General features: G+C 39.4%; 2 protein-coding genes and 1 long non-coding RNA gene across 5 annotated transcripts in view; 1 reads left to right on the top strand and 2 right to left on the bottom strand.

Moving 5' to 3' along the window:
- Positions 1–26,265, bottom strand: part of LOC109421509 (uncharacterized) — a 486,639-nt gene that overhangs the window by 413,707 nt on the left and 46,667 nt on the right. The gene's annotated exons all lie outside the window — the stretch shown is intronic.
- Positions 11,145–21,041, bottom strand: LOC109432552 (transmembrane protein 184C). Its single transcript, XM_029871149.2, has 5 exons — positions 20,254–21,041; positions 13,316–13,352; positions 12,953–13,230; positions 12,678–12,884; positions 11,145–12,411 (listed from the first exon to the last, which is right to left on the bottom strand). The coding sequence occupies exons 1-5, from the start codon at positions 20,517–20,519 to the stop codon at positions 11,454–11,456; spliced, it is 1,746 nt and encodes a 581-aa protein (XP_029727009.2). The 5' UTR covers positions 20,520–21,041; the 3' UTR covers positions 11,145–11,453.
- LOC115269162 (uncharacterized) lies at positions 22,226–23,286 on the top strand. Its single transcript, XR_003898653.2, has 2 exons — positions 22,226–22,540; positions 22,709–23,286. It is a non-coding gene; the product is annotated as an uncharacterized LOC115269162 (long non-coding RNA).

Raw genomic sequence — 26,265 nt, 5'->3', positions numbered from 1 at the left:
ATTTCTGAAGTTATTATACAAGATTGCCTAGAAGTTATGAAATAACTTAAAAACTTTTTTTTTATATACCTAGTTTGAATTGACAGCGAAACAAAATCTAAGTTTGAAATAAAATTTAGTCAAGACCAACTGATATCAAAATGTGATATCAATTTGCTGTTGAATACAAATCGAGTTTTCGATTTGCTATCATTTTGTTGTCAGACTCTGCTCGGGTAGTGTATAGTTGTATTTGCCTCAGAATCCTACGATAAGCTTCCCAACTAACATTTTCAGCGCTATAAGCTTCAGTCATTTGCTTTCTGTTGTATAACCATCGAGTAAAAGCAGTCAACGCTGAATAAAAGGAAAGCTAGTCAAATATAAATCATAAGCTAATACACGACTGCAAAACAAGCACCATACAGCTACCAAACTCGGGTTTCAGAAATCCATTGCTTGTCACTGGGGCTGCCTTTACTCCACTCTATTCCAACTCCGGGAGATTTCCCGGAAGATGTGAAAAGTTGAGCACATCGAATAGGAGTCCCCACTAACAAAACAGCTGCTACTATACAGTACAATTCGTTATACTGACAAATCCCCAAACCAGCAGCGCTTTAAAGGCCGTTATGCGATTTCATTACGGCTAGAATCTGTAATAAAGAAACTGTTGGTTTACCAACACGGCTTGTCGAATGTAAACATATGTTAATATTATTGTCAAAACAAACTTTAAGCGGGATATATAGCTACTACACAAATTCTTTACAGCTATCCATCACTGTGCTGTGAAATTATTTGGGTTGCTTTTATTGCACCTTAATTCAATGCCGGAAGATTTTCCGGAAGATGTGCAAATCGAGTAAGAGTCCCAGCCACTACAACAGCTGCTTTTATACAGTACGTTTTGTAATGTTGCCAAAACACAAAACAGCAGCGCTTCGTAGCCTTTTAAAGAACACTCTTTCAGCTAGAAGCTGTGACGAAGAATCTGTTGGCGCAATCACACAGCTTGTTCAATGTAAACATTATTGCGTTTGACGTTTCACAAGCTTTTGCAGCAAGATGAAGTTGGGTAAGGTTTCTTGTGGCACAATTATGAAGCCTTGTCTGGAGTAAAACAAAACGGGCTATTTTCTATGTTATTTATATATAGCAGTGTGGCAGCGAGGACATCATCGGGACCAGTGGATACAGAGATCGGGAGTTCGATTCCAAATAGCGACAAGTACTTTAATTATTCAATTTTAAAAGTGATAATTCCAGTTCCACATGTATTGCGTCACGATATCCATAACCTAATTATATTTAAACGCTTAATTTGGGGATGCCGTAAAACTATTATTTAACAACTGCGAAAAGGCTGAAAAAGCGCCTTCTCAAGATGTTATTCAGTTAGTGGTTACATAGGAGCCGAGAAAAGAGCTATGACTTGGTAGCATAGAAGCTTCTCGCACAGCATATACATGCTGATTAAGTTCGCCAGATTCATTGGTATAGGGCTTGCATAGAAGCTTCCATCTATATGTACAACACAGTAACTCAGCATCAAGCCGTATTGAGGACGCTTTGTTGACGTTTACATTCACAATAAATGTTAGTTGGGATTCCCTTGAGTTCTTCCAAAATTTTCCAGAATCCTAACAGGGAATGGGAATTATCCCAGAATCCTTAAATGAATTCTCCCAGAATGCTGAGAAGAATTCTAAGAGCGGTTCTTCTACATTCTTCAGCAAAATTCATCTAGAATACTGAGAGAGATTCTCACAAAAAAAGATGTTCGGATTCTATGCTAGGAAACTTAAAAGAAATGACCCTGAATCCTGAAAAGGGTAGCTTAGAACCCTAAGAAGGATTACTCCAGAATCCCGTGAAAAGTTCCCTCAAAGTACTGGGCGGGATTGCCAGAGAATTCTGAAATATACTCTCACAGAATTCTGGGAGACAGGATCCCAGAATCTTGAGAAGAATTCCCTCAGAATCATTTTAAGTATTCTCCCAAAATTCCCAAAATATCATGGGAGGAATCCATTCTGCTGAAAATAATTCTGCCAGAATCCCGAAAGGTATTCCTCAGAATTTTACGTGTGATTTCCCAGCATCTTGAGAGGGACATAATTCCAGATTTTTGTGAGAAATATATCTAGAAACCTAAGAGAGACTTTTCCAAAAATCTGATAAGGATTATCCCTGGAAGGGATTACGAAAACTTCTAGAATGGACTTCCCCAGCATCCTGAGAGGTATTCTCACATAAAACAGAAAATTACCGCAGATTCCTGAAAGACATTCCCCTACAATCTTTGAAAGGACTCACCCAATCTTCTGAAAGTGATTGTCACAGAACTCTGAGAGTGATTTCTTTAGAATTTAGAACTTAGAATACTTCAAACTATTACAACAGAATCTCAAGAAATTTTTCCCATAATCTTATCAGGGATTTTTTCAGATTACTAAAAAGGATTCTCCCAGAAACCTGGAAGGGATTTCAGGGAGCAACTGTTCCAGAACACAGAAAACAGAATTCTACTGGGATTCTCGTAGAATGCTGAGAAGGATTTCTTCCGCACCCTAAGAGGAATCACAAAATCTATGTGAGGGATTCTCCAAAATCCAAATTTCTCTAGAAAATCCTGCCCAGAATCTCGTGAGAGATTCTTCAATAAATAATAATTTTGAAAGAAATTGCCCTAGAATCTTGAAAAATATAGCCCCAGAATCCCAAGGGGAAATCATGAGACAAGTTCCCCATAATCTTGAGAGAAATTTCCCCAGAATCCTGATGGGGATTGCCCCAGAAAGCCAAATTTACAGAGAATCTGGGGAAGAGTACCCGCAGAATATTTAGTGATATTCTCCCAGAATCTTAAAAGCATCTTACGCAGAATCCTGAGAGGGATTCTAGTGATCCTGTGTGGGATTTCTCAAGAATCCTACGAAATAATCCCCCAGAATTTTGAGTGGAATTTCGCCACAATTCTGAGAATGCTGAGTATGATTCTCCAAGAAGTCTGAGAGAAGTTCCTGAGAATCCTGAAAAAGATTTCATCGGAATTCTGAGCGGGATCCTAAGTGAGGGTCTTCCAGAATCCTTAGAGGAATCAGCACGGATCATCCAGAAATTTCTTATAATCCTGAAAGGGATTTGAACCTTGGTAGGGAGCCCTTGTAGGGAATACCCCTTAGAATCCAGAGATTCCCTAGAATTCTGATAGGTATTCCCATACTGTTGAGAAAAAATCCTTCGGAATTTTGAGGGGGATCTTCCATAATTCTGAGCTTTCCTTCTGTGAGGGATTCCTCCAAATTGCTAAAAATTAGCACACCAGCATCCTGAGAGACCTAATCCCAGAAAAGAGAGAAAAACTTTCCCAATAGGAATTCTCCCTGAATTCTATTAAAGATTTCCCTAGAATTCTGGGAGAGATTACTTCAATTTTCTAACATGGATTCTCTCAGAATCTTTAGAGGAATTCTTCCAGAATCCTGAGGGATTTCCACAGACTCCCGAAATGGATTCCCTCAGAATCCTGAGAGAAGTTTTTCCTCGGGATTCTCCCAGAATGCTTAGGCGGATATCCCCAGAACTCCCTGACAGATTCATTCAGAATCCTGAGAGAAGTTCTCTTGCAGTATTGAAAGACATCCCATTAGAATCCCCAGAGACTGCCCCATAATCCTGAGAGGGATCCTAAGAGGGGAATCTCCCCATTATTAAGAAACATTTTTCTAGAATTCTGAGATATGTTCTGCCCATGATCGCATATCAGTCCCATATTTGCTGGGTTTCCTATTCATATGGGACAATTATGCGATCATAGGCAGTATTCTTGATTTAAAATTGCCCAACGCTACGACCCATACAAAACTTTCAGAGGTTTCATACAAAAAGTGTGACATAGGGGGAGGGGGGTTGAAAATGACCAATTTTTGCGTGACGTAATTTTTGGACGTTCCCTTATGGGCCACCGATATTTTATTACGATTTTTCGAAAAGAGCGCAAAGTAAGGCACTTTATGCAAAGTATGATGTATTTACGGTAATATCTACAAGAACTCCTTATTAGTTTCTGGTGGAATTCTTCAAAGTACGCATAGGGATCCCATTCTGTTATTGCTTATTATTTTCGCAATTCAGCTAATAAGGGGTTTTTTTATGTCTTTATTTATGAGATTTTCAGCCCGAGGCTGGTTCATCTCAAAATAAGGGGTTACATACCATCCGGAAATAAAAAAAAATCGAACTTTATTTCATAATCTACTAGCTAGACAATGCATATTCCTAATTTCATAAAGATTGGAGCTCTAGAACCAAAGTTACAGCCTACTGTGGTGCGCACTCTCCATAGGAACAAGGCAAAGCGCGAAACTTGAAACGTGTTTATCTCGAAATGGTGTTAAGTGCAGTTACGGTGATGACGATACCTTAAAACTAGTTGACCGATTTGCAAACTTTTCTTTTTTTTTCATTTTACGTATTTCATACCTCGAAATACTGAACGATTCACTTTTTATAGTTGACTTGACAAAATACTTTGTTCAAACTTCGTACACCAAAAACAGCGACTTTTTCGTTGAACATGGGTTTTATCCGCACTTTCTGAACCGTAAAAACCACCATTATGGCAGAAAATCCCAAGTGGAGGAAAACGTGCTTCTGAAGCAGACACCTCTATTGATACCTGAAACTATCTCAGACTGATACCCATTTGATTAGATGTTTCTTCTCAGCTCCGTACTAAGGTCAAGAACATGCTCATTTCTTGAGCGTTTCCTTACCTGAACTTTCCACGTATCGAGATAGGCCAAGAAATTTCTTGCAATCTGCGTACTACCTAGATAGTACGGAAAGGTGTTGATAGTAGATAGAAAGGTGTTGAAATATCCTAAATGCAATTTCGAACTGTCACCAAACCACACTGCAGTGCCACGCAGAACGTTCATTATGAAATTATATGCAGCGAACACACTGTCCTGTACAACCCATAACCGCCCATTGCTAGACATATTGCCCAATGACAAGATGACGCAAATAAGAAACACACATGGAAGTGATATAAATTTGAAGCATGGAACGGTTTTTTTTTTCGATTATACGCATTATAGAATATATTAATTTCATACTTTGTATTTTGCATTCTTTTTTTTTAGATGAAACGTTGTAAACTAGGTATTGATGGGAATTAAACAAACCGGGTTTTATTTCGGACAGACTTTTTATTTCGTCCACGCGGCCGACACGCTCAAACTTGAATGACAGGTGATTGAGATTTTTCTTACACGATAAACGGAATACACTTAAAACGGAACATAACTTACACACTAACGTAAACTGAATATACAATGGGTAAAACGGAATACACTCTGAATGAAAATTACTTATTGAACTTAAGATTTCTACTACAACTCGGCCATACCTGACTTTTGATCGACTCGATCACACATGTTAGTACACAGGAAGAAAAAGGGCAACCGAATTTCTCCGCGGTCGACTCGGAATGTTATTACACATGTAGAAGGGAAATAGATAGGAAAATAACACGAATAAAAGTATTGCTTCCTCAATCACGACTTACTCATCGTAGATTTCCGACTGACAAACTGGTTCTAATGTTTCACTTTCAGATTTCCGCCAGTCAATCCATCGCTTCATTCTAGATGCCTCGATTATACCATCGTAAGGCAATTGGGATATCTGGCCATTCTCTATATCCCTTATGACGTATCTATCGTTTGGGAGTATCTTGTGCACGCGATAAGGGCCCTTATATTTTGGAATAAACTTTTTATTCGTACCGATTGTCGTATCAATGTTCCGAATAACAACAAACTCGCCTTCAGAATACGTCAAGGGAGGTTTATGGTTCTTTACAAACTGAGTGGAATTCCGATCTTGGGCAATCTGTATGTTATCAGATGCCAAATCCCTTAGCGAAAACAAATCTCTTTCAGAACCAGTGGAATGGACGTCCTCTAAGAACTCGGATAATGCATCTACCTCACGACCTCGCTGATTCACACCAAATAGCAGAATACTTGGAGTTTGACGAGTAGCAGAGTGTACAGAGTTGTTGATCGCATATTCCACCTTTACCAACATCTTAGACCAATCGGAATGCTGAATGGGCTCTGATTGTTTAGCAAGCATCGACTTAATCACCCTATTAACCCGTTCGACTTGACCATTCGCTTGGGCGGACGCAGTGGCAACCTTAACATGTTCGATGTTGTTATCCAGCAAATATGAACTGAACTCAAGAGAAGTAAAACACGACCCACGATCACTGATAATTCGCCTTGGCCGACTGTAGTTATCGAAATATTTATCAAGACATGCACACACTTCTTTCGTACTAGTCGAATTGACTGCGTACAACTTCACATATTTGGTGAACGCATCAACAACGGCAAGAATATGCTTTCTTTTGGATACGACTGAAGGAAGAGGACCAAAATGATCAACGTGTAGAGTATCGAACGGAATGGGTTTCTTCGGAATATTGTGCAAATTACGAGCAGAACTACTAGGAGGAACTGAATGCATTACGCAACGTACACAATTCTGAATGTATTGTGCAACTTTGTCCTTCATACTCGGAAACCAGTAATGCATTTTGATTTGATCAACACACTTTGTCACCCCCATGTGACATATTTTCTCGTGCGCCAGACGTATGATATTATTCTCCATCTCGCTCGGAACATAAAGTAAGAGTTTATCAGTCTTCCCAGCATCGGATGTCCTGTAAACTATTCCATCTTCTAATACAAAACCTTTAACTGGGCCTTTCTCTAACTCACCACGTAATTTAACAATGTTTGCATCACGGTTTTGAGTTACTTGTAGCTGGAAGAAGACATCATCAGGACTAACAGCCGAAATTATCTGGTCTGAGTTTTCGTCAGTTTTGATAGAAACTGAAGGTAGCCGACTTAAAGCGTCTACATGTGTCATCAACTTTCCACTACGATGTTGAATCGTGTAGTGGTAGTTCTCTAACTCCAAAGCCCAACGTGCGATTCGCGCATTGACACTCTTGCGGTTCAAAGTTAACGTCAATGAATTACAATCAGTTATGATTTTGAACGGGATGCCTTCAAGATATATACGGAACTTGCGGAGAGAATATATGATTGCCAAAGTTTCCAACTCGAAACTATGGTAGCGTGACTCAGCGGAAGTAGTGCGTCGTGAAAAGTATGCAACTGGATGCCATTTTCCGTCTTCCTGCTTTTGTAGAAGAATACCACCAAACCCCTCTGAGCTGGCATCACAGTGTAGTTCAGTCTCCCTTTGAGGACTGTATAGAGCCAATATCGGAGAAGAAACCAATTTATTCTGGAGACACAAAAACGCATTTCTACACTTCTCATCAAAGACAAATTTCACACCGGGCTTAAGCAAATCACGTAGTGGTTGCGAAAGACTTGAAAAAGACGGAACGAATCGGCGGAAATACGAGAATAAACCAAGGCATTTGCTCAACTCTTTGGCATCTGACGGATATGGCAAACTTTTGATTGCCTCCAGATGATTATTATTGGGCCGTATGCCCTTTTGGCTTATCGTAAAACCCAACAACTCGATTTCCGTGTAACAGAACAAACACTTTTTGAATTTAATCTCTAGTCTGTATTCCGCCAAGCGCCGCATAACGCGTTTCAAAAGCTGAAGGTGTTCTTCAATGGTGTTCGTTGCCAACGTGACATCATCCAAATAAACGGTTACGGTTCCTTCTCTTAAGAATGGTTCAAGCACTTTGTTAATGAACCTCTGGAAAACCGCCGGAGCATTACGCAGCCCGAATGGCATCTTCACGTATTCATACTGTCCGCTCGGTGTCACAAATGAAGTGTACGGAATGCTATCTTCAGAAACGTTAACCTGATGAAATCCATGTTTCAGATCGAGCACTGTAAAATATTTCTTGCCCTCCAATCGTTCCATGCAATCATCAATGAGCGGAATAGGAAAGCTATCACGTACAGTTACTTTGTTCAATGATCGGTAATCAATGCACAATCGCTTTTCACCTGATTTCTTAGTTCGCAATACAATTGGGAAAGAGTAAGGGGAGTCACTTGGCCGAATTATGTTTTCCTTCAATAGATCGTCAACTAGGTTATCTACTTCTTTTTTATCGGAATAGGAAAGTCGACGAGGAGCAAAACTTATCGGAACATCGGAAGTTAGCCTCAGCCTCATCTCATAAGCATGATTCACAGCAGGGATTGATGACAAATCCGAATAATCTCGTTCAATAATTTCACGTATAGCCTGTTGCGTATCGCGATCTAACTTTGGATCAATATTATAATCATCCGCCCTATCATGGTCATCAATACAAAACACATCGGGTACAGAAGGGAATACAGAACAATTTTCGCATCGGAACGGAACGGAACAACCTTCACAAGGATAAATAACGGAACAAGTTTCACAACGTCGTAATGTCGGAATACAGAACTCTTCGGTATGCGGAACGGAAGATGACGGAGTGAGAAGGTCCATATCAGATGTCCCCCTAGCTGATGGTTGACTGCACTGAGGACATGTCGTGAAGAACTTTGAGGTTATGTCAGTCGAAAAATCAAACGCACAATGTAACACTTTACCATCAATTTTTATTCGATTTTCGTTCAATTCAACTTCAACAGTATTGGTGTTTGCTCTACACACTTTAACAAACCTTGTGTCATACAATGTGACACCAATTTTCTCTAGAAAAGATCGCCCCAAAAGCAATGGGACGCAAATGAAATCATCTGGCACGACATGTACTTTGATCGATGTTTTCCTGTTGCGGAATGTCACCACCGCGGTAACTATTCCATAAGTACACAAAGGATGATTACCGATACTTTTAAATCCAGAATCTGTTTTCTCTCTCGAACCACACAGCGGAGAAACCAGCGATCGGCGTACGAAGTTAATTGGACTGCCAGTGTCAAACAAAGAAACAACAGTGTTACATTGTTGCGTATTTATGTCGTTTGAAAAAGCAATACTTACGATGTTTAGTTCCGATAGTACAGCTGTTGCCTCCTCAACGGCAGAAGAGTCTCCACCGGTATTCCGACGGAAATCTTCCACTAAGGCCACCTGGTTGCTGTTTCGTGGTGCTGGCTTGGGGCACTCCTTCAATCGATGCTGGGTAGATCCACAACGGAAGCACGATCCTTTTGCTCGCCTTGGCTCCTTGCAATCCACGGAGAGGTGCCCGATCCCCGAGCAATTGTAGCACCTGGTTGCATCTCCTTTTCCCTCGAGTCTTGGTTTTTGAGTTGCTGGTCGTGGCAAATACTGGATTGGGTACATATCGCGCAGCTGCGCATACCGGCGGGATAGCTTCTTCAGATCGGCAAGGTTCCTGGCCGGGTAGAGAACTGCGACGTTTGCCGTGCGGTCCTGGAACCCATCGATAATTAGCTGGACCACCTGGCTCTCTTCAATGTTGACTCTTGAGGCTATTTCTTGCATCCGAAGGATGTATCCAGTGACGCTCATCTTCGATTTTTCGAATGTTGTTTTCCGCAACTTATCGATGACCTCTGCCACCGAATAACGATAACCGAAATTCTCCAAGAAGCTTGTCCGAAACTCTCGGAAGTTGACGGAATTATCAACTCTCAAGAACCATTCCGCCTCGGTTCCTGCTTCCATTAACTGGCGGATGCAGCGTAGCTTGAAAGCATCATCGCCTCCCAGTGCGTCGCATGTCGACTCGAACTCGGCAAGCCACCGGTTTGCATCACAAGTGTCTCCTCCCGAAAAACGGATGATAGAACCAATGACGTCTTTCACTTCTGGTTGTCTCACTAACTGACGCTCCTCCTCTTCCAACTGGCGACGCAGAGCGAGAATCTTCCGACGTTTTTCCAAAGCGCGTAGTTCCAAATCCAACTCGTCGTCTGACAACTGAGACTGCTCATCCTCGGGTGTTCCGCCCTGGGCCCCACCGACGGCTCCACGGGTGCTTTCGTACAACGATCGCAGATGACGCAAGGTGGCAGTTTTAGGAAATTCCACCTCGTTTTCCTGCAGCCAGAGAACGAGTTCTTCGCGACCCATACGACTCATTTTCACGGTTTACGATTGCGCGAGAAAAATCCCACTTCTGAGTTGATGGGAATTAAACAAACCGGGTTTTATTTCGGACAGACTTTTTATTTCGTCCACGCGGCCGACACGCTCAAACTTGAATGACAGGTGATTGAGATTTTTCTTACACGATAAACGGAATACACTTAAAACGGAACATAACTTACACACTAACGTAAACTGAATATACAATGGGTAAAACGGAATACACTCTGAATGAAAATTACTTATTGAACTTAAGATTTCTACTACAGTATTTAACTAACTGACCTGACAGGTAACGTAAAAACAGAAAGAAACAGATGTTATACATTTTTGCGATCAAAACGATTACGAAAACTTTTCGTAATGAACTTCACATCTGTTTCTCTGTGGTAATTTTTATTTCAAACACGAAGATAAAGTTGAATCGATGAGTACGTTCATAAAGAGTTGGATATTATGCAGCAAGCTTTCGAAGAGACAAATGCATATAACTGTCTAAAGATTAAAAGATTGATACATCTGTGTTGAGTGTTCTGGCACAGACATTCCCCTATTAATGATTCACTGTACTATAATCGTGTGTTACGAAGACAAATTTATTCCGAAATTCATGACCATTGTTCCCGTACTGGGGTGAGTCATTATTGTAAACTGATTTATATCAATTGAGATCAATGAACGTTGAGGGACTGTTGAATTTGAAAACGGTCTCAGGTTTTCTCATTCTATTTGAAATTTGCATACGAATAAAATTGAACAAGTCTTTTTTTATACGTGCACGTATAAAAAAGTGCATGTATATGCATGTGTGTCCCTTTAGACTTGAAGTTTTTTTTAGATACCAAATCAAAGTATTCAGCTTATAAAATACTTCCAAGTAATTAGGTGACAAATTTCATGATATGGTAGTACAAAAATCAAGGATTTCCATAACTTATTGGAACACACCAGTATTCTGATGACCCACCCGAGTACTAGCATATAGAAATATGGAGATTTTGTTTTAAAATTTTCATTAAACTCAATAACAAGTTCGTTCGTCTGGTTCGTTATCATAATGTAGAAGACTAGAGCCATCTGTTCCTGTATTGGATAGTACTCCAAATTTATTCCAATCTATATATCAACCTTTCTTTCGAGTCACTAGGTTATTTGAACAATATGGAAATAGCTTGATCTCGGGAAAGTATTTAAGTGTCTTGATAAATAACTTAATAGTACGAAAATAATATATAAAACTGTAAATACACACACTTCATCATACTGACGCACACACAAGCAATCTCCCAACCATCAGAATCCGCCTAAATTAGTCTATGAGAAGCTTAACAACAAGCTTGATCGCAGTATGGAGATTATACGTTGACAGTAATAAGTTTCCCAACTTACGTCCTCCAGTCGGGGTTGTAGTTGATCCGATCCTTACCCAACCCCTTGACGTCGATTCCCAGATCGTCGTCCGGGGTGCTGAGCCAATCGCTGTTGCTGCTCTCCGACTTCCGCAGATTGAGTTCCGACGTCGTCGAAGTTGTTGTGTTGTTACTCGTTGTTGTATTGGTCGCCGTCGACGTTTGTCCACTGTTGGTCGCCAAAGCTTTCTGATTGGAACTACTGGAAGTGGTCGTTTCACTTTTGGTCGAGTACAAATTGTCGAAACTTGGGCTCTTTGCCAACGTGAGATTTAGGTTCTTGGAGTTTTGGAACTGATTGAAAATGTTCGGCACCTCGTGCGGAGTTTCCGCGTCTTTGACCGATTTTGTCCTCACGATGCTTATCCCACTTTCCAGCGCTCCGTATCGATTCTGCGCCGCTTTGGGAATGTTCGAGTACAGCTGATTACCGGAATTGCTCAGCCCGCTTTGGTAGCAGTTGTTAGCACTGATATTGCTCGTACTTCCGGAAGGCTGCATTAAGTGTTCCCGTTCAGACCCACCTCCCAAGTTATCACAGTTTCCGGAACCGCCTCTCGGCATATGATACGTCGTTCTTCCTCTAAATCGTCTGCTCAACGAGCTGCCCACTACCCCTAAGTGCTCACTCACATCCTGATGGACATCCGATATGTCCAGCATATTCCGCAGTGCATTGTACCACGACCCATTGCCGCCCCCATTTATACTTCCCCCGATGGCTCCGATTCCTAAAGCACTAACAGGAATGTTCAGTTCGTACGGCTCGTGTGAAAAACTGTAGTGGTGTGCCAACGCGGCCAGGAACATTTCTATACAGATGAGGAAATTTTGCAGCTTTGAGGATAGCAGTCGGGGATCATCGTTCTGCTCCGAACCGAAGATGTTGTGGATGAATCCGAAATAGACCAGGAAGTTGATGATTACGCCTTGGCTGTAGGAGGAAATAAGGAAAATTAAAATTATCTTTTTTCACAATTTTAGGATGGGCAGCGAAACCTTTGAAAAGTATTTTCATTGAATATTATTACTAGACTTTTTAGTCTCTATGAGACAATCTATAATTCACGAAGAAGTCCTCTTGCTCAATTATTACTGGAAGAAATTCTGATTGAATTTCTTGCATACTTATGAAAGAAATCTTCAACGATTTTTCATAGAAGGAATTCAGGATCTAGAAAAACCTATGTAAATACTCACAAAAACGAAAAGAACACCACCGCCTTGATGCACAGGAACTTCGGAATCGGTCTCATCGGTCTGAGTTCGTCCTTGTTGGCTTTGTAGAACAACACCAGGCAGTACATGGCAATGAACTGGGAGCAATTGTTGATGAACACAATGTACGGGAATGCTACGTCCGTCTCGAAAATGCCCTCCCCGTAGACGCCATTCACCTCACAGATGCTGAAAAAAAAAGATATTTACAGTTACTACTGTTCAAATGGTTTCAGTGGACTTCAGGGAGGACATACTAGGCCACGAAGGTCGTGATGGGTCGCACCACCGTATACTGCAGGATGCCGTGCTTACAGTTGTGTACGAACTCCCGCCCGGTGGGCCACGGAGCCATGCAGCACAGGGGAAAGAAGTGCCTCACCGGCGGTTTGTATTCCAGCGTTCGCTCCAGGTCCATCTCCAGGTTGAGATAGTTGAGCAAATACTTCATGAAGTTGTAGATTACGTACGCCTCGTAGCACTCGCGAATACTGTCCATGTAGATGGCATGCTGAGGAAACAGCAGGCATAGCCACTGAATGGGGAAGAGAGAGTGTGTGGGTATGTGAAGGAATGTTATATTACGATCTACAGTTCAGAAATGATGGGTTCGTCCTTACCGCATTCAATGCGTAGATGGGTACCATCCAGAGAATTCTGAAAATGAGAAGGAATTACATCAGTACACAGAAAACAATTGTGTTATTTTAGGTAAAACTAGAATATTTTTTGTACGAGGAGCTCCAATGGTATCATCGTTATGTGTGCCGTTCAAAAAATATCCCATAAATTTTAAAAAGAGGTTTCTAGAAGACGAAAATGCGAACAACTTGAGTATAAATATATGGAGCAGCTGCATACTATATGCATTTTCTCAGCTGTCAAGAACGCTATGAAGCTGATTTTTTCAGTGTAGTTGGGGGATTCCATAGGCTTGTTACCTACAAAAAACTACATCGCTGGAATGGAAGATAGCGGAGTCGAAAATTCTAATTTGAGCAATGGTATTCTACTAGGGCTGCTCAAACATTTATGAGAAAATTTAAAACTAAAATATCCTAAGTCTGACCACCTCAATTTGCTGTTTTAGACTCCCATAAGCTACAGCATAAATTTGAGCTAAATTGATAAGGTCTTAGGTATCGCTCGACTAGTCTGAAGTTTATATGGTAAAACTGGTACAAATATGTGCAGGAATGGCATAGTTTTAGTTTTCTGCCACTAGATGGCACTGGAAGCGTTCAATAACCCTTATTTTTAGTATTATTATAGGGAATTCTACGCGGAACATCTCTGTTGAAAACCGCTAAGTGATCCGATGCTTGCTAAAAAAAAGTTGTACCCTAGACTTAGTGTATCAAAAAAAACAACCAGTTTTTATTGATGCTATTCGATAATGTGTTGAAATCACCACGTCAAAATTATTTAAATTATAATTTTTGAAGCAAATCTGTATCATTACGTCTCGTGTATCATTAACGGGTTTTTACACATTACATTTTACTGATTTCGTCTTATTTACACAACAAACAGTAGAACCCGAAATGTTATTAAATATTTTCTCATACCACCACGTTTTTGATTATTAATGGTTTTATATTTTTCACAGTTCACTAGAAATATGGTGCATTTGATGATGTGGGATTTATATTTTTATTGCAACCCTTTGATGAAACATTCCTGTTTGAAGGTTAGTGCAAAATTACCGCACGCACCCTGTATATTTATACTAATATAAGTGGGCCGCGGAGCTGTGCGGCCTAGTATTTGCTTTTATTTTTAATTCCTGAAAACGCCATATTTTTGAAGAAAACCTATCCTGGTACACTCACGGTGTACCTGGTAGAAGATATGTCGTAACTTGTTCTGAGAAAAACTATGAAAAAATCCTACAAGAAATCCGGAAGAAACTATTACAGAAAGCAAAAAAGGAGCATCCATAATCTCGGAACAATTTCTAGTTGATTTCTGAAAAGATTTCTGGATTTCATGAAAATCTGCAAAAAAAAAGTCTGAGGTGTCTCAATGCAAGAAATCCGGTAAGCAAATACGAGGTAATCTACACAAATAAAAATGTCATGTAAACTTCATTTTAGTCATGTAAACTTAGTGTTATGATGTTTACATGACATATCATGTAAAATTGTGTTACATGCCATGTAAATACTCAGAGTCATGCTGAATTACATGACACATGATATAAGTTTACATAATGTTTTATGACTTTTACATGATATTTCATGTAAACATCTGTGATATCCCACGCTCCAATCATGTGCATTATACACTCCCGTTCAAAAGTTTGGGGTCACCCCCTCAAAAACATGTCATTTTTTTAGGCCCATATCTCCGGCAATTTGCGTCCGATTTCAAAACCCTAGGTTTCATTCAAAAGATAATAAGTCAAAGAAACTTTGAACATGATTTAAAAGAAACTTTTTCAAAAAATTTTGTATGTAAACATAACCCAAAGTTGCTAAATTTTCTGAAAAATTAATATAAACTTACGGCAGTGTCGCTGGAAGTTGGGTCGACCAAATTTTAAGATGAGAGCGGTAATATGACCCATTTTGTATTAGATTTCAACTGCTTTTTACAGAACTTGGCTAAAAAATCTAGAAAAAAAGTTATTAAGTAAATTAATCCTTGATGTCGTCGACCAAAAGTTTGGGGTCACCCCTCAATATGATGTATCGGCCAAAAGTTTGGGGTCACTTTCGTAAAACATGGAAAAGTGATTTGGTGATATCTTCGTCATCGATAGTTCAATTTTAATTCTTTTTGGCTCATTTCAAAGATAATGACCTAATTTTAGTTGATGTCGTTTGATGTCTTTAACTTAACGTAGGGTGGGGCGGGGCAAGATGGGTCGCGGGGCAAGATGGGTCAGTGCCATTTTTGGGCGCATTACTCATGTTTTGTTGATGTTAATAATTTTGTTAGATGACCAGCATGAATATACAAAAGTTTGGGGCATTGATTGAAAAATAATTCACTCTCATTGGAAATAAAAAATAAAATGGTTTTTAGCCATTTTTCTTATGCGATACATTCCATATAATCTCCATATAAACGGTCGCGGGGTAAGATGGGTCACCTTCAATTTTGAACGTATTGTTGGAGCATTCAAAAGTTAATTATTTTTTATTACAAGACCATCTCATAAATGACTTCAATCAAGCGGAATGAACGCTCAAAATTATAACATAAAATTATGATATTTTTTTAGTGAAGACATCGATTTTCAAGTCACCTTAGGACCACTCAAATCGTAAAGTTTTTTATATTCCAAATAAATTTATAAAATGTTTACTAGTAGCTCTTGTTTACTCAGTATGGATATGGAGCATATATGAATGCGGAACAAATCTCATATTTTGACGTTTTTCGTTGAGAAAATGTGAATTACTTAAAAGGTGACCCATCTTGCCCCGCACTTTTTTCACGGCGCCAAATTGATCAGTTTTTAAAACTGCTCGTTTAACATCATATTTTGTATGTAATGAACTTTTTATCGCCTTTTAGCATAGCTAACTAGTGTATTAAAGAGTAGCGGACGAATACAAACCAATACGATTTGTATTTACAAAGTTATGGTGATCCATCCTTAGGTGACCCATCTTGCCCCGCCCCACCCTATATAACGATTTTTGTATATAAAAATGTTCTGTAAAGTTAGCACATTTTTCCACGCTTCAAAAAATGAGGCAACTTTACGTTAAGTTTTAGTATGTAAATTTCAACAAATATGTCTGGTTCAATGTCTATGCAGTAAGTATCATTCATTTTGTTTCAAATAAGCCAAGAAGAATTAAAATTGAATGAAAGATGACAAAGATATCAACAAATCACTTTTCCATGTTTTAAGATAGTGACCCCAAACTTTTGGCCGATACATCATTTTGAGGGGTGACCCCAAACTTTTGGTCGATGACATCAAGGATTAATTTACTTAATAACTTTTTTTTCTAGATTTTTTAGCTAAGTTCTGTAAAAAGCAGTTGAAAGCTGATACAAAATGGGTCATATTACCGCTCTCATCTTAAAATTTGGTCGACCCAACTTCCAGCGACACTGCCGTATGTTTATATTCATTTTTTAGAAAATTTGGCAACCTTGGGTTAAGTTTACACACAAAATTTTTTGAAAAAGTTTCTTTTAAATCATGTTCAAAGTTTCTTTGACTTATTATCTTTTGAATGAAACCTAGGGTTTTGAAATCGGACGCAAATATGCGGAGATATGGGCCTAAAAAAATGACATGTTTTTGAGGGGGTGACCCCAAACTTTTGAACGGGAGTGTATGTCACAGAATTTTACACTCTTTTTTCGATCTGTGCAAGAAAAAAAGGTCTGAACGAAATCACTGGAATGAATATCAGCAAAAGCTCCTAAAGAACACACCTAGTACCAACACAACACCGGAAGGAATCTTTTGATGGTAGTCCCGGGAGAAATTCCGATGGAAATCTCCGGTGAAACTTTAAAAGAAATCCCGCGATAACCTTAAGGAAATATCCCAGCTGAAACTCTTGTAGAAATCAAGGGAGAACCCCTGCAGAAATTTGTGAAAAACTCCTGAAAAATCCTTAAAGGAGCTCTAGTACAAATCTCAGAACTAACGCTAGGAGAAATACCTGAAACACTGGAAGAAACAGCGGAAAATCTTCAAGAAGAATCCTGAGATAAACTCGTGTGGAGATTTTATGAATAATATCCCACGATAATCTGTTTGGGCTAAACGCAGAAGGAACTCCGGGAAATCTGAAAGGAGGAATCCTGAAAGCAGTAACGGGAAAAGCTCTGGAAGAACTTCTGCAGGATCATCACGAATAACTTCAGGAGAAATCGTCCGGAACTCCTGGAAATCCTGGATTTTTATTTCAAGAAAGAATCCCGTAAAGAAGTGTTTGAATATTGGCAAAATGCTGGTAGGAATGCGGATGACTCCCCGGGAGCCGAAAGAATACAAAGAAAAAGGCGTGAAAAAAAATACAAAAGGGATCTTGTGAGAAATACTGAGAGGCATTCTAAGAGGTATTTCCAAAAAAGTTCCAGAAAGAAACCCTGATGGAATTTCTGAAAAAGTTCTTTGTAACAGAATTTCTAGATAGATTCACTAACACCGTATATTCAAAAACTTGTATTCATGTCAGTAATGTAGTGGACTCTGTAGACCATCCTTTTGAGTACATCTACAAGTAATAAAGTTCGTAACTTTTTAATCATACGGCCCAATGTTTTATGTTTATTTCCAGAGTATTCCAGGTTTTTCCCTGGTCAATATGATTCCCTGAGGATTCCCAGTTTTCCAGGTTTTTTCAGGTAGTAGACACCCCGAAGTAGTTCAGATTTTAAAACCTGGAAAACCTTTATTGGATTTCATTTTTTTTTTTCATTTCATTTATTATCTCCATAAACTTAAGACAATGTCTTTTCTGTTACCAATTTTTATATGTGCAATGGAACTGTTGGGACTACACTTACCACCGACATTACACTAGGGAAAACACTTCTACTACCACAAAAACCATGTGGGACAGTTCATAAACTTTACGAAGTCCGTCGCTTGCCAAGCATAGGATGCAAATCCTGGAGCACTTCTGATCATCTATAAATCATGCGTGAGAGCTATCTTGGAGTACGGGGCATTTTTTTATTCTGCGGAGCACCCGAAAAAGATTCCAGATCGAATCCAGTGGCATAGCATACGCGTTTTACTTGGATCTACAAAAACAACCCATACTGGATCGTTAGATGTGATGGCTGGACTAACACCTTTAGGCATCAGAAGGGAAGAGGCAACCATGAAATTCATCGAAAGAAGATATTCCATCATTCGATCAAATCATGGAACGACAAGTTTGTGGAGACTACAATCAATAGTGCTACTTCAACCTGACTCCGATGTACGTCCTACGCCAAACAGAATTTGGAAACATTCGAAGTGCTGCTATGTTTCGAGATTGAGCTGGACTTGAGACGAGAAGTGTCGACAAAACGGTACACTTCAAACTATCAGCGAATCCATCCCAATGAAGTCGTCCAAAATTATCTTGACTATCGATATCCGAATGCAAAACAAAGCCATCAACGGCACAGCCTTTGCGATAGTAGACGAATTTGGCCATCGAAGTCAGTCCAGTGAGTCAAGTTAAGTTTCCGGATCAGATTTCAGTATTTCATGCAGCGATACTGGCACTTCGGAAAAGCCGTACGAACTGATACACCTAGGCCCAGGGCCGATTATGTTGTAATGTAGTAAAAGTTTTGAAATATTCAAGAACCTTCATGAACTATGTATGTCTGCATGCAAACAAGTAAAATTTGTATTTCATTCAATGAAAAAAGCCTAAAACTTATTCCTTGAGCTTACCACTTAAACATTCACTGTAATGAGTTCCTCATGAAACTAACGTGCAGATTGAGGTCAATGCACCAAGTCAGCAACACTACATTTTGACAAAATATATAAATAAATAGAAAGCACCACATCTGGCAGCGCATGCTGATAAGTAGGTAGAACCAGTCAGCAGCAATTTGTACTTTTAGACGACCATTACATTTAGAACGAATCAACCATATCAACGCGAGGCGTGATTCATCTTTCTGTCTAGTTGTGTCGGAAAATACACACAATAATTGTCCTCGGACTAATTTCCCATTGACATTGAGAAAAAGATTGTGACGTGATGCGTATTGACTCTTATCGCTTGGCTACTATAATAATACTTTGTAGTAAGTTGGCCTTGCCATATTGCCTGTGGCGCCGGTTGGAATGGAGTTTTATTTAGTTACAATGGTAAGATTATACGCATGCAAGAAATGCTGGCTATTAAACGTCATTCTAGTCGACTTTGGTCACGTACACAGGATATGCTCTGCTCATGAAGAATGGCAACACGATTAAGCAAAGTCACAGAAGCCTTATCAGTGCGAACAAGTTTACCTATTTGCTTTATCAAGAGAGAATCAAAAGAGCGATTAGAAATCAAGATACTCTCCTCCTCCAAGCATGTGTTCCATATAAAATTATTCGTCTGGCAGGCATGCTACCGCAATGAATATTAATTTAATATTCCATTTGCCACTTGGTGCTATCTACTACGTATCAAATTCCAATATCGCATTTAACCTCTGCTAGTGGCATCACAACAATCCGTAGGAAGCAATGAGCCATAGCTGTATGTACCAATAAGCGGTTGAAAGTGAGCGGTGGAATAGAGTGACCAATGCTGTATAACCATTTCCTGGATCCATTCCTCATTTACTGAAAAAGAGATTTCCAAAGAAAAAAAAAATGGGATATAGTTTCTGGGGAATGTTTTCAAACGGATTGAAAACGAATAAAAAAATCCTTCTAATATTAATTGGGAAAAATAGCTCCAATGTTTTTCAACCATCGAGCTAACCAACCGCATTATTAGACTCCACCGATAGCAAACGGATCTTGTTATCACTCTCATACCGATAACGAAACATCCAATCTCGCCGCCCTATCTGTACTCTGTAACAACCATACACACAATAAATCACATCGAACGGACGGTCAGCTTACCTGATGATGTGTTTCTGCAGGATGGGTTTCGTAAAATGCACGATGTGTTGTGTAATTTGCCAAATCGAAATCGGCACGGCCGAAATGACGAACAGGCCCCCGATGAGGATGAGCTGGTCCTTCCGGGTGAAGCCATCCTTGACGGAATTGACGATCAGCAGCGGCACAACGATGATCACAAAGAGCACATACAGTACGACCAGCACTGGCCGAATCCAGCTGCGCCACTGGGAGCAACAACCCTGCAGCACGGTCGGTGTACACATCCCCCTTGAGCACTTTTTGTTTTGGAATTCTTCGGTGGTAGTTATGTAGGTAATTCGATTATCGCACTGCGGGACCGTCCCCTCAAATTACCACTCGGAAAAGGATGACACTTTTCTTCGATTTCAATGGATCGCCATTCTCCCGTAACTTTCGTTTTCGCGTTGGCATTTGTTTCGCATTCCTGCTTTTTCCACTGCAGACGGGTTCCTCCCAAAAACTTTCACTCTAGGTACTGCAGTTTTCCCAGGTACCTCTAGCTGCTGATCGCTTCTTTGTAAACCAAAACCCTGATGGGCAGCAGTGAGGCACAGATTATTTGCGAACTTTGTCGAATCTCAAATTGATTAGCACATAAACTATTCACTAATTTAGCACAAAACTTGAAAACAACGTCGCACAACAAACGCAATGCACTTTATGGACCAGCTGAACTAGTTTTTAGCTCGCGATTGCAACTTTTTTGCTGAGTTGCATCCGTCCCGTTCGAAGTTCGATCACAAATGTTTTGTTTTCATGATGCGATGCTCTCTCAAAACGCACTGCTTTTCTCTCTCGCGAGAGAGAATGAATGACATTTCTACTAGTGCTACATGTGAAAAGGGCTCATTTCGCTCTGAATTCATCATTAATGTTTACGATGACGGATTCGACATTAACGTTGAACGAATCGTCATAGTGGTTTCGCAGCACGGTTTCACGATCACTAATGCAAATCTACTGGTTGAAAATATGCCCATTTGATTTTGCTGGGAACAGCTGATCTTTGTTTACTATTTTCAACCAGTAACTCAAGTGGTGTTCGTGTAATGCAGCGTGTACGTACACGCAACACTACTAAAAGCAGAAACCACTATTGGACTCATCGTGCTCTGGGTACACTGAACGACGGCTTGCGGTGAAAATTACTATTCTGAGGGTCAATTTAAATACACAACGCCACTAAATTTGTGCAGACTGAGTTTCGTTTCAATTCAACAGAATTATGTTTTTAATTTTACCATGGACTCGATTTTCAATTAAAAAAGGTTTCTGTTGGTAACCGGATTCGAATCAAGAACCTTGACATCACCAGGCTCGCACGCTACCACTCGGCTATCGAACCGGTTGATGTGAGAAGAAACAAAACGCACATAAGAAGCGTTGGTGGGTCGATAGTCATGTTTTGCCATAGTAAATTTAAAAACATTGTTATGCTGGTCATTACCGCAAGCTGCATTTCAGTGTAACCTGAACTCTCACGTTACATTTGAAAAGGGCCTATCCCTAAAATGTAAAATCGATTTTGATACCATTCCATAGCATCCTCCAAACGTAATCCACTGTGCAAAGATCACCCGCCTCATCGTTAACCTATTTTCTCTGATTTCTACTAGCGCTACACACATGTGAAAAGTCTAGATTGAGTTTAAATATGGGCGAAAGTAACATGAGAGAGTTCTCTTCATCGTCTCTCTCTTCTGCAAATTAAAGTGACAAGATGCAAATTCAATCGAACTTTTTTACAGTTAGACGCTAGAATGCATCGCAACCTACACGGAGAAATCAAACTACCTAATTTTTAGGTCGATTTTACTCAAAGCTGAGTATATCGAATAAACTAGTTACCCAAAATTAGGTTGTTTTCCCTCTTTTCCTCACCGATGTTGTCATTTACCTACTCTTAAGTAAATGTTTTTGCTGGAGGTGAAGGCAATTTACCTACACTGAAATAAATTTTAGAGTAACATTAACTATTCAAGCATGTTTAATATTACCATGCCTTAAAATAGTAATGATGACTATGTTTTCAATAATAACTACTATGATTGTCTAAAAATTACCATGATTTGACAACCTGACAAATAGTAACCAGTACCATCAAACGTAGTTACTTTGATTGCACAGTTTTTGTTCGGTAGAACTATATTTATGCTTGCATTTACTATGCCCATAGTTAAAACAGCGACTTCAGCGATTTTTGAAGAAATTTCTTCAAGTGGCCATCTTTAGTTTGTTTAATTTGCTGTAAAATGTGTCCACGGTAAGTTTGTCTATTTTGAACAACAATTCAATTTAATAACGTTGTTAATCAATTAATCAAATCTATACAACAAGATCCGCAGACTAAATTCATCAAAAATGTCCCAGGCTGCTTCCAGTTGTAACCACAAAGTTCTTGTAAATCCATTTACAAAATTTTCTGTTCCAGGGATCAATCCGCTGCTCTCGCCACTGGTAACCGGCAAACCCGAATTTATCTCCAGCGCTTCCGGACACAAAACCAGAAATCGAGGTGCTTCAAATGAAGTCGTATCAGGAGCCTCCGTTTCTTTCAATGGCAATACGATTGGCACCCAATACGATATCACGCGATATTGCCACTTTTCCGCCAGATTAAAGGATCCCTCCACCTACCATGCAAACTCCAAGGCGGTCCCCGAAATCACCAGCTCAAAGTACACAAATTGCCAGTACACGGAACTCCTGCAGCGGTCCCAGATGGGTATTTTCGTCAATATGTAATTAATTTTCTCCTTGGAGAAGCTGGTGCCGCATCTGTCACAGCAGCAGCTCCCGGACATCGTCGCCCTATTCCATATAGATTCCCCACAGAACATTCAACCGAATCCGGATACTATCTGCTGCCGGTTCCTTCCTCAGGCCCTTATTCAAAAACCGCGAGTAGCCCATCTTCATCACTGCGGTCATCATGAGTGTTTATTATATATAATATATTGTTCTATATTGTTCTTAATTAAAGCAATAAATTCAAAGAAATTTGTTTCACTGATTGTTTTTTTTTTCAACGTAAACAAAACAAATGACACTACCATTTAACTACGCGCATAGTAATTCAAACCATATTGCGATAGTCACATGTACTATGCAGTGTACCATGCACATAGTAAAAGTAACTACGAAATGTGATTCAAAACACTATGAAATGTGAACATAGTTAATTGAACCCTGCACATGGTAGTTTCAAGCAAAAATTATGGTCTACCAAAATCAAGTAGTAAAAGTGTTTTAGTTTAACCCTCGATACAGTCAGAATTACCATGTCCCTTTTTTCAGTGTAGTGTGAGTTTAATCGATTTACTCAAATTTGGCTTATTGGGCCGAACTATGGGATTGCGTGAAAAGAACTCAATTTTGGGTAGTTTGGCGGTTCCGTGTAGCGATTTAGGACCAAAAAGTTCAACAATACTTGCATCTTGTCACTTTAATTTGGAGAAGAGAGAGTCGATGAAGAGAACATGCATGTTACTTTCGCCCTGCTTTAAACTCAAAGTGCTCAGTTCGCTCTGTGCTAATCATTGATGACAGAGTCGATATTAACATTGAACGTTTCGTCATTGAAATCCTCGTTGAAATCATCGTGCTTTGTCTCAATTTATTAGGCTCAAATGAGAATCGCATATATGCGATTATAATACATATAATAATCTATTAAAAATATTATAATAATATAATAATCATTAACCAAAACTGAAATAAAGCATTTTTCTCCGGAATGACGAACATGCAAGCGAAAATGCGAACAAATCTAGCGTGTCGTAATTGGGTTGTTTAATGAATAAAATATTGCTATTTTCTGTAGCCTAATCGATAGATCTTATTTTTCTGAGTACAGTAGACGTTCGATAACTGCAACATGTTTACGTTTCACTTAGCGAACGAAAATTCGATAACTGCAACGCCTGACAGTGTCAACAAGCCGTCAATTGACGTAAAATGAACGAAAAATTCATTCGACTGTTCATTAGGGCTAACATGGCGCACCATTTTGACGTTTGGCGGTGCGATAACTGCAAATTTGTTGCACTTACCGGACTTGCAGTTAAAAAGCATTGCAGTTAAACCGTTTGCACCGACCGAACGTCTACTGTATAACGTGATTTTATTGGATTCCAATAGCTTTGTTTTGATGGTTAAAATAACAAAACAGTTTTCATTTTCGTGGATAGAATGACAGTTCAATCGATAAAATGACAGTTCGACCCGAACAAAAAAAATTCCCCATACAAACTTTAAATGCATTTTAAAAATAGTTCCCGCACTCCCAAAATTATGAAATTTTAGATTTCAGCTAATTTTTGGGTGGAGAATCCGATTATAAAATAATCCGGATACCCCTAAAGAACCCAATTGTCATAATTGACTAAATAAACAACCGGACATTCTTATTTTCTTCGATTTGTGGATCATTTTGAGAAAAAGTGCTTTTTGGTTTTGGAACATTTGCCATTTGCAATAGGCTCCTAAAGGCCTATCTCAATGTTTGCATAAATCGGTCAAGCATTGAGTAATATGACATGTTTACTCATTTTTCATGTATTCCTATCAAGTAAAGCCTATAAAATAACTTTTTGAAAAATTTGATAATCTTTAAAACTCTCCTTGTTTAACACTCAATTTTCAATAAATTCTGTTTACCGTGTATGTCAAACAGGAACATTTGTTGTCAAAAGTGAGCCAATGTGATTTCTTTTGCAACCCGTCGGTCCACTTTCGTTACGTCAAGGTTGACTTCGAATGTCAAAAAAGAACTATTTACCATTATTTTATGTTCGAGTTTATTAACTATTCTTTCATTGTTTAAGTTCGGAAAAAAATCTATTGAGATCAGAATAGCATGCTTCTTCGTGTTACACAACAAAATCGGGAAAATATTTTTCATTTTAGGAGCCTATTACAGTAGACGTTCGATAACTGCAACATGTTTACGTTTCACTTAGCGAACGAAAATCCGATAACTGCAACGCCTGACAGTGTCAACAAGCCATCAATTGACGTAAAATGAACGAGAAATTCATTCGACTGTTCATTAGGGCTAACATGGCGCACCATTTTGACGTTTGGCGGTGCGATAACTGCAAATTTGTTGCACTTACCGGACTTGCAGTTAAAAAGCATTGCAGTTAAACCGTTTGCACCGACCGAACGTCTACTGTATGCCTTAAGGGTATATAATAATTAAGATTATTATCTAAACGTTAACCCGAAATAGAATCAAAATCATTTAAATTAAGTCAATAAGTGCTCTGACACTATTTTAAAACTGCACTTAAATGCACTATTGTACAAAATATTGACTATACAGTGCAACTATTGGAGGAGTTAAGGTTGTATGGGGATTTTGTTTTCTCCAGAATGTTCTGCCATTATTTTATCGAACGACTATCAGATAATGTCCATGTCGTCCGCAAAGCACATAAATTGACCGGATTTCGAGAAAATCGAACCCCGGCAGTTGAGCCTGCCTAACAGAGTGATGTTGAAGAGTGAGCATGAGAGTCACCTTGTCGCAGTCCCCGGTGAGATCCGAATGAACTGGATAGCCTCCCGGATAGAAATTCCAATACAGTAGACGTTCGATAAGTGCAACATGCTTACGTTTCAGTTATCGAATGAAATTCGCTAAGTGCAACAATTTTGCAGTTATCACAGCGCTATCTGTCAAAAACAAAACGTCTACAGAGTTGTGATGTTTTTCGGATGCATTACAGCTGCATTGCGATGTTTTAATGCATTTTGGTTACATCCAACAGCAATAGTCCATTTTACGAGCCAATTTTATGAATGAAATTGGGATTGGCATGCGCCCTAACCCGTGAAAATAAATATCACAGACAAACAGACGTAACACCTTGAACGATTTCCATGGAAATCCATCGCCCAGCTCACACTACCATCACCTGGTGGAAAAGTTGCACGAATAACTGTGTTGTGCAATATCGTCAACAGTAGGCGCTAGTGTGAAAC

This window comes from Aedes albopictus, chromosome 2 (assembly GCF_035046485.1).
Source record: "Aedes albopictus strain Foshan chromosome 2, AalbF5, whole genome shotgun sequence".
In the NCBI taxonomy this organism is placed as follows: Eukaryota; Metazoa; Arthropoda; class Insecta; order Diptera; family Culicidae; genus Aedes; species Aedes albopictus.
This window is presented reverse-complemented; position numbering and strand designations above follow the sequence as displayed.

Bases quoted from the DNA above. Each gene is read 5' to 3' on its own strand.
- LOC109432552 (XM_029871149.2), bottom strand. From the start codon at position 20,519: ATGTGTACACCGACCGTGCTGCAGGGTTGTTGCTCCCAGTGGCGCAGC. The intron at 13,231-13,315 runs GTAAGGACGAAC...TTCCCCATTCAG, and splicing joins CCATCTACGCATTGAATGCG to TGGCTATGCCTGCTGTTTCC. The intron at 12,412-12,677 runs GTGAGTATTTAC...TTCCTCCTACAG, and splicing joins GTGGTGTTCTTTTCGTTTTT to CCAAGGCGTAATCATCAACT.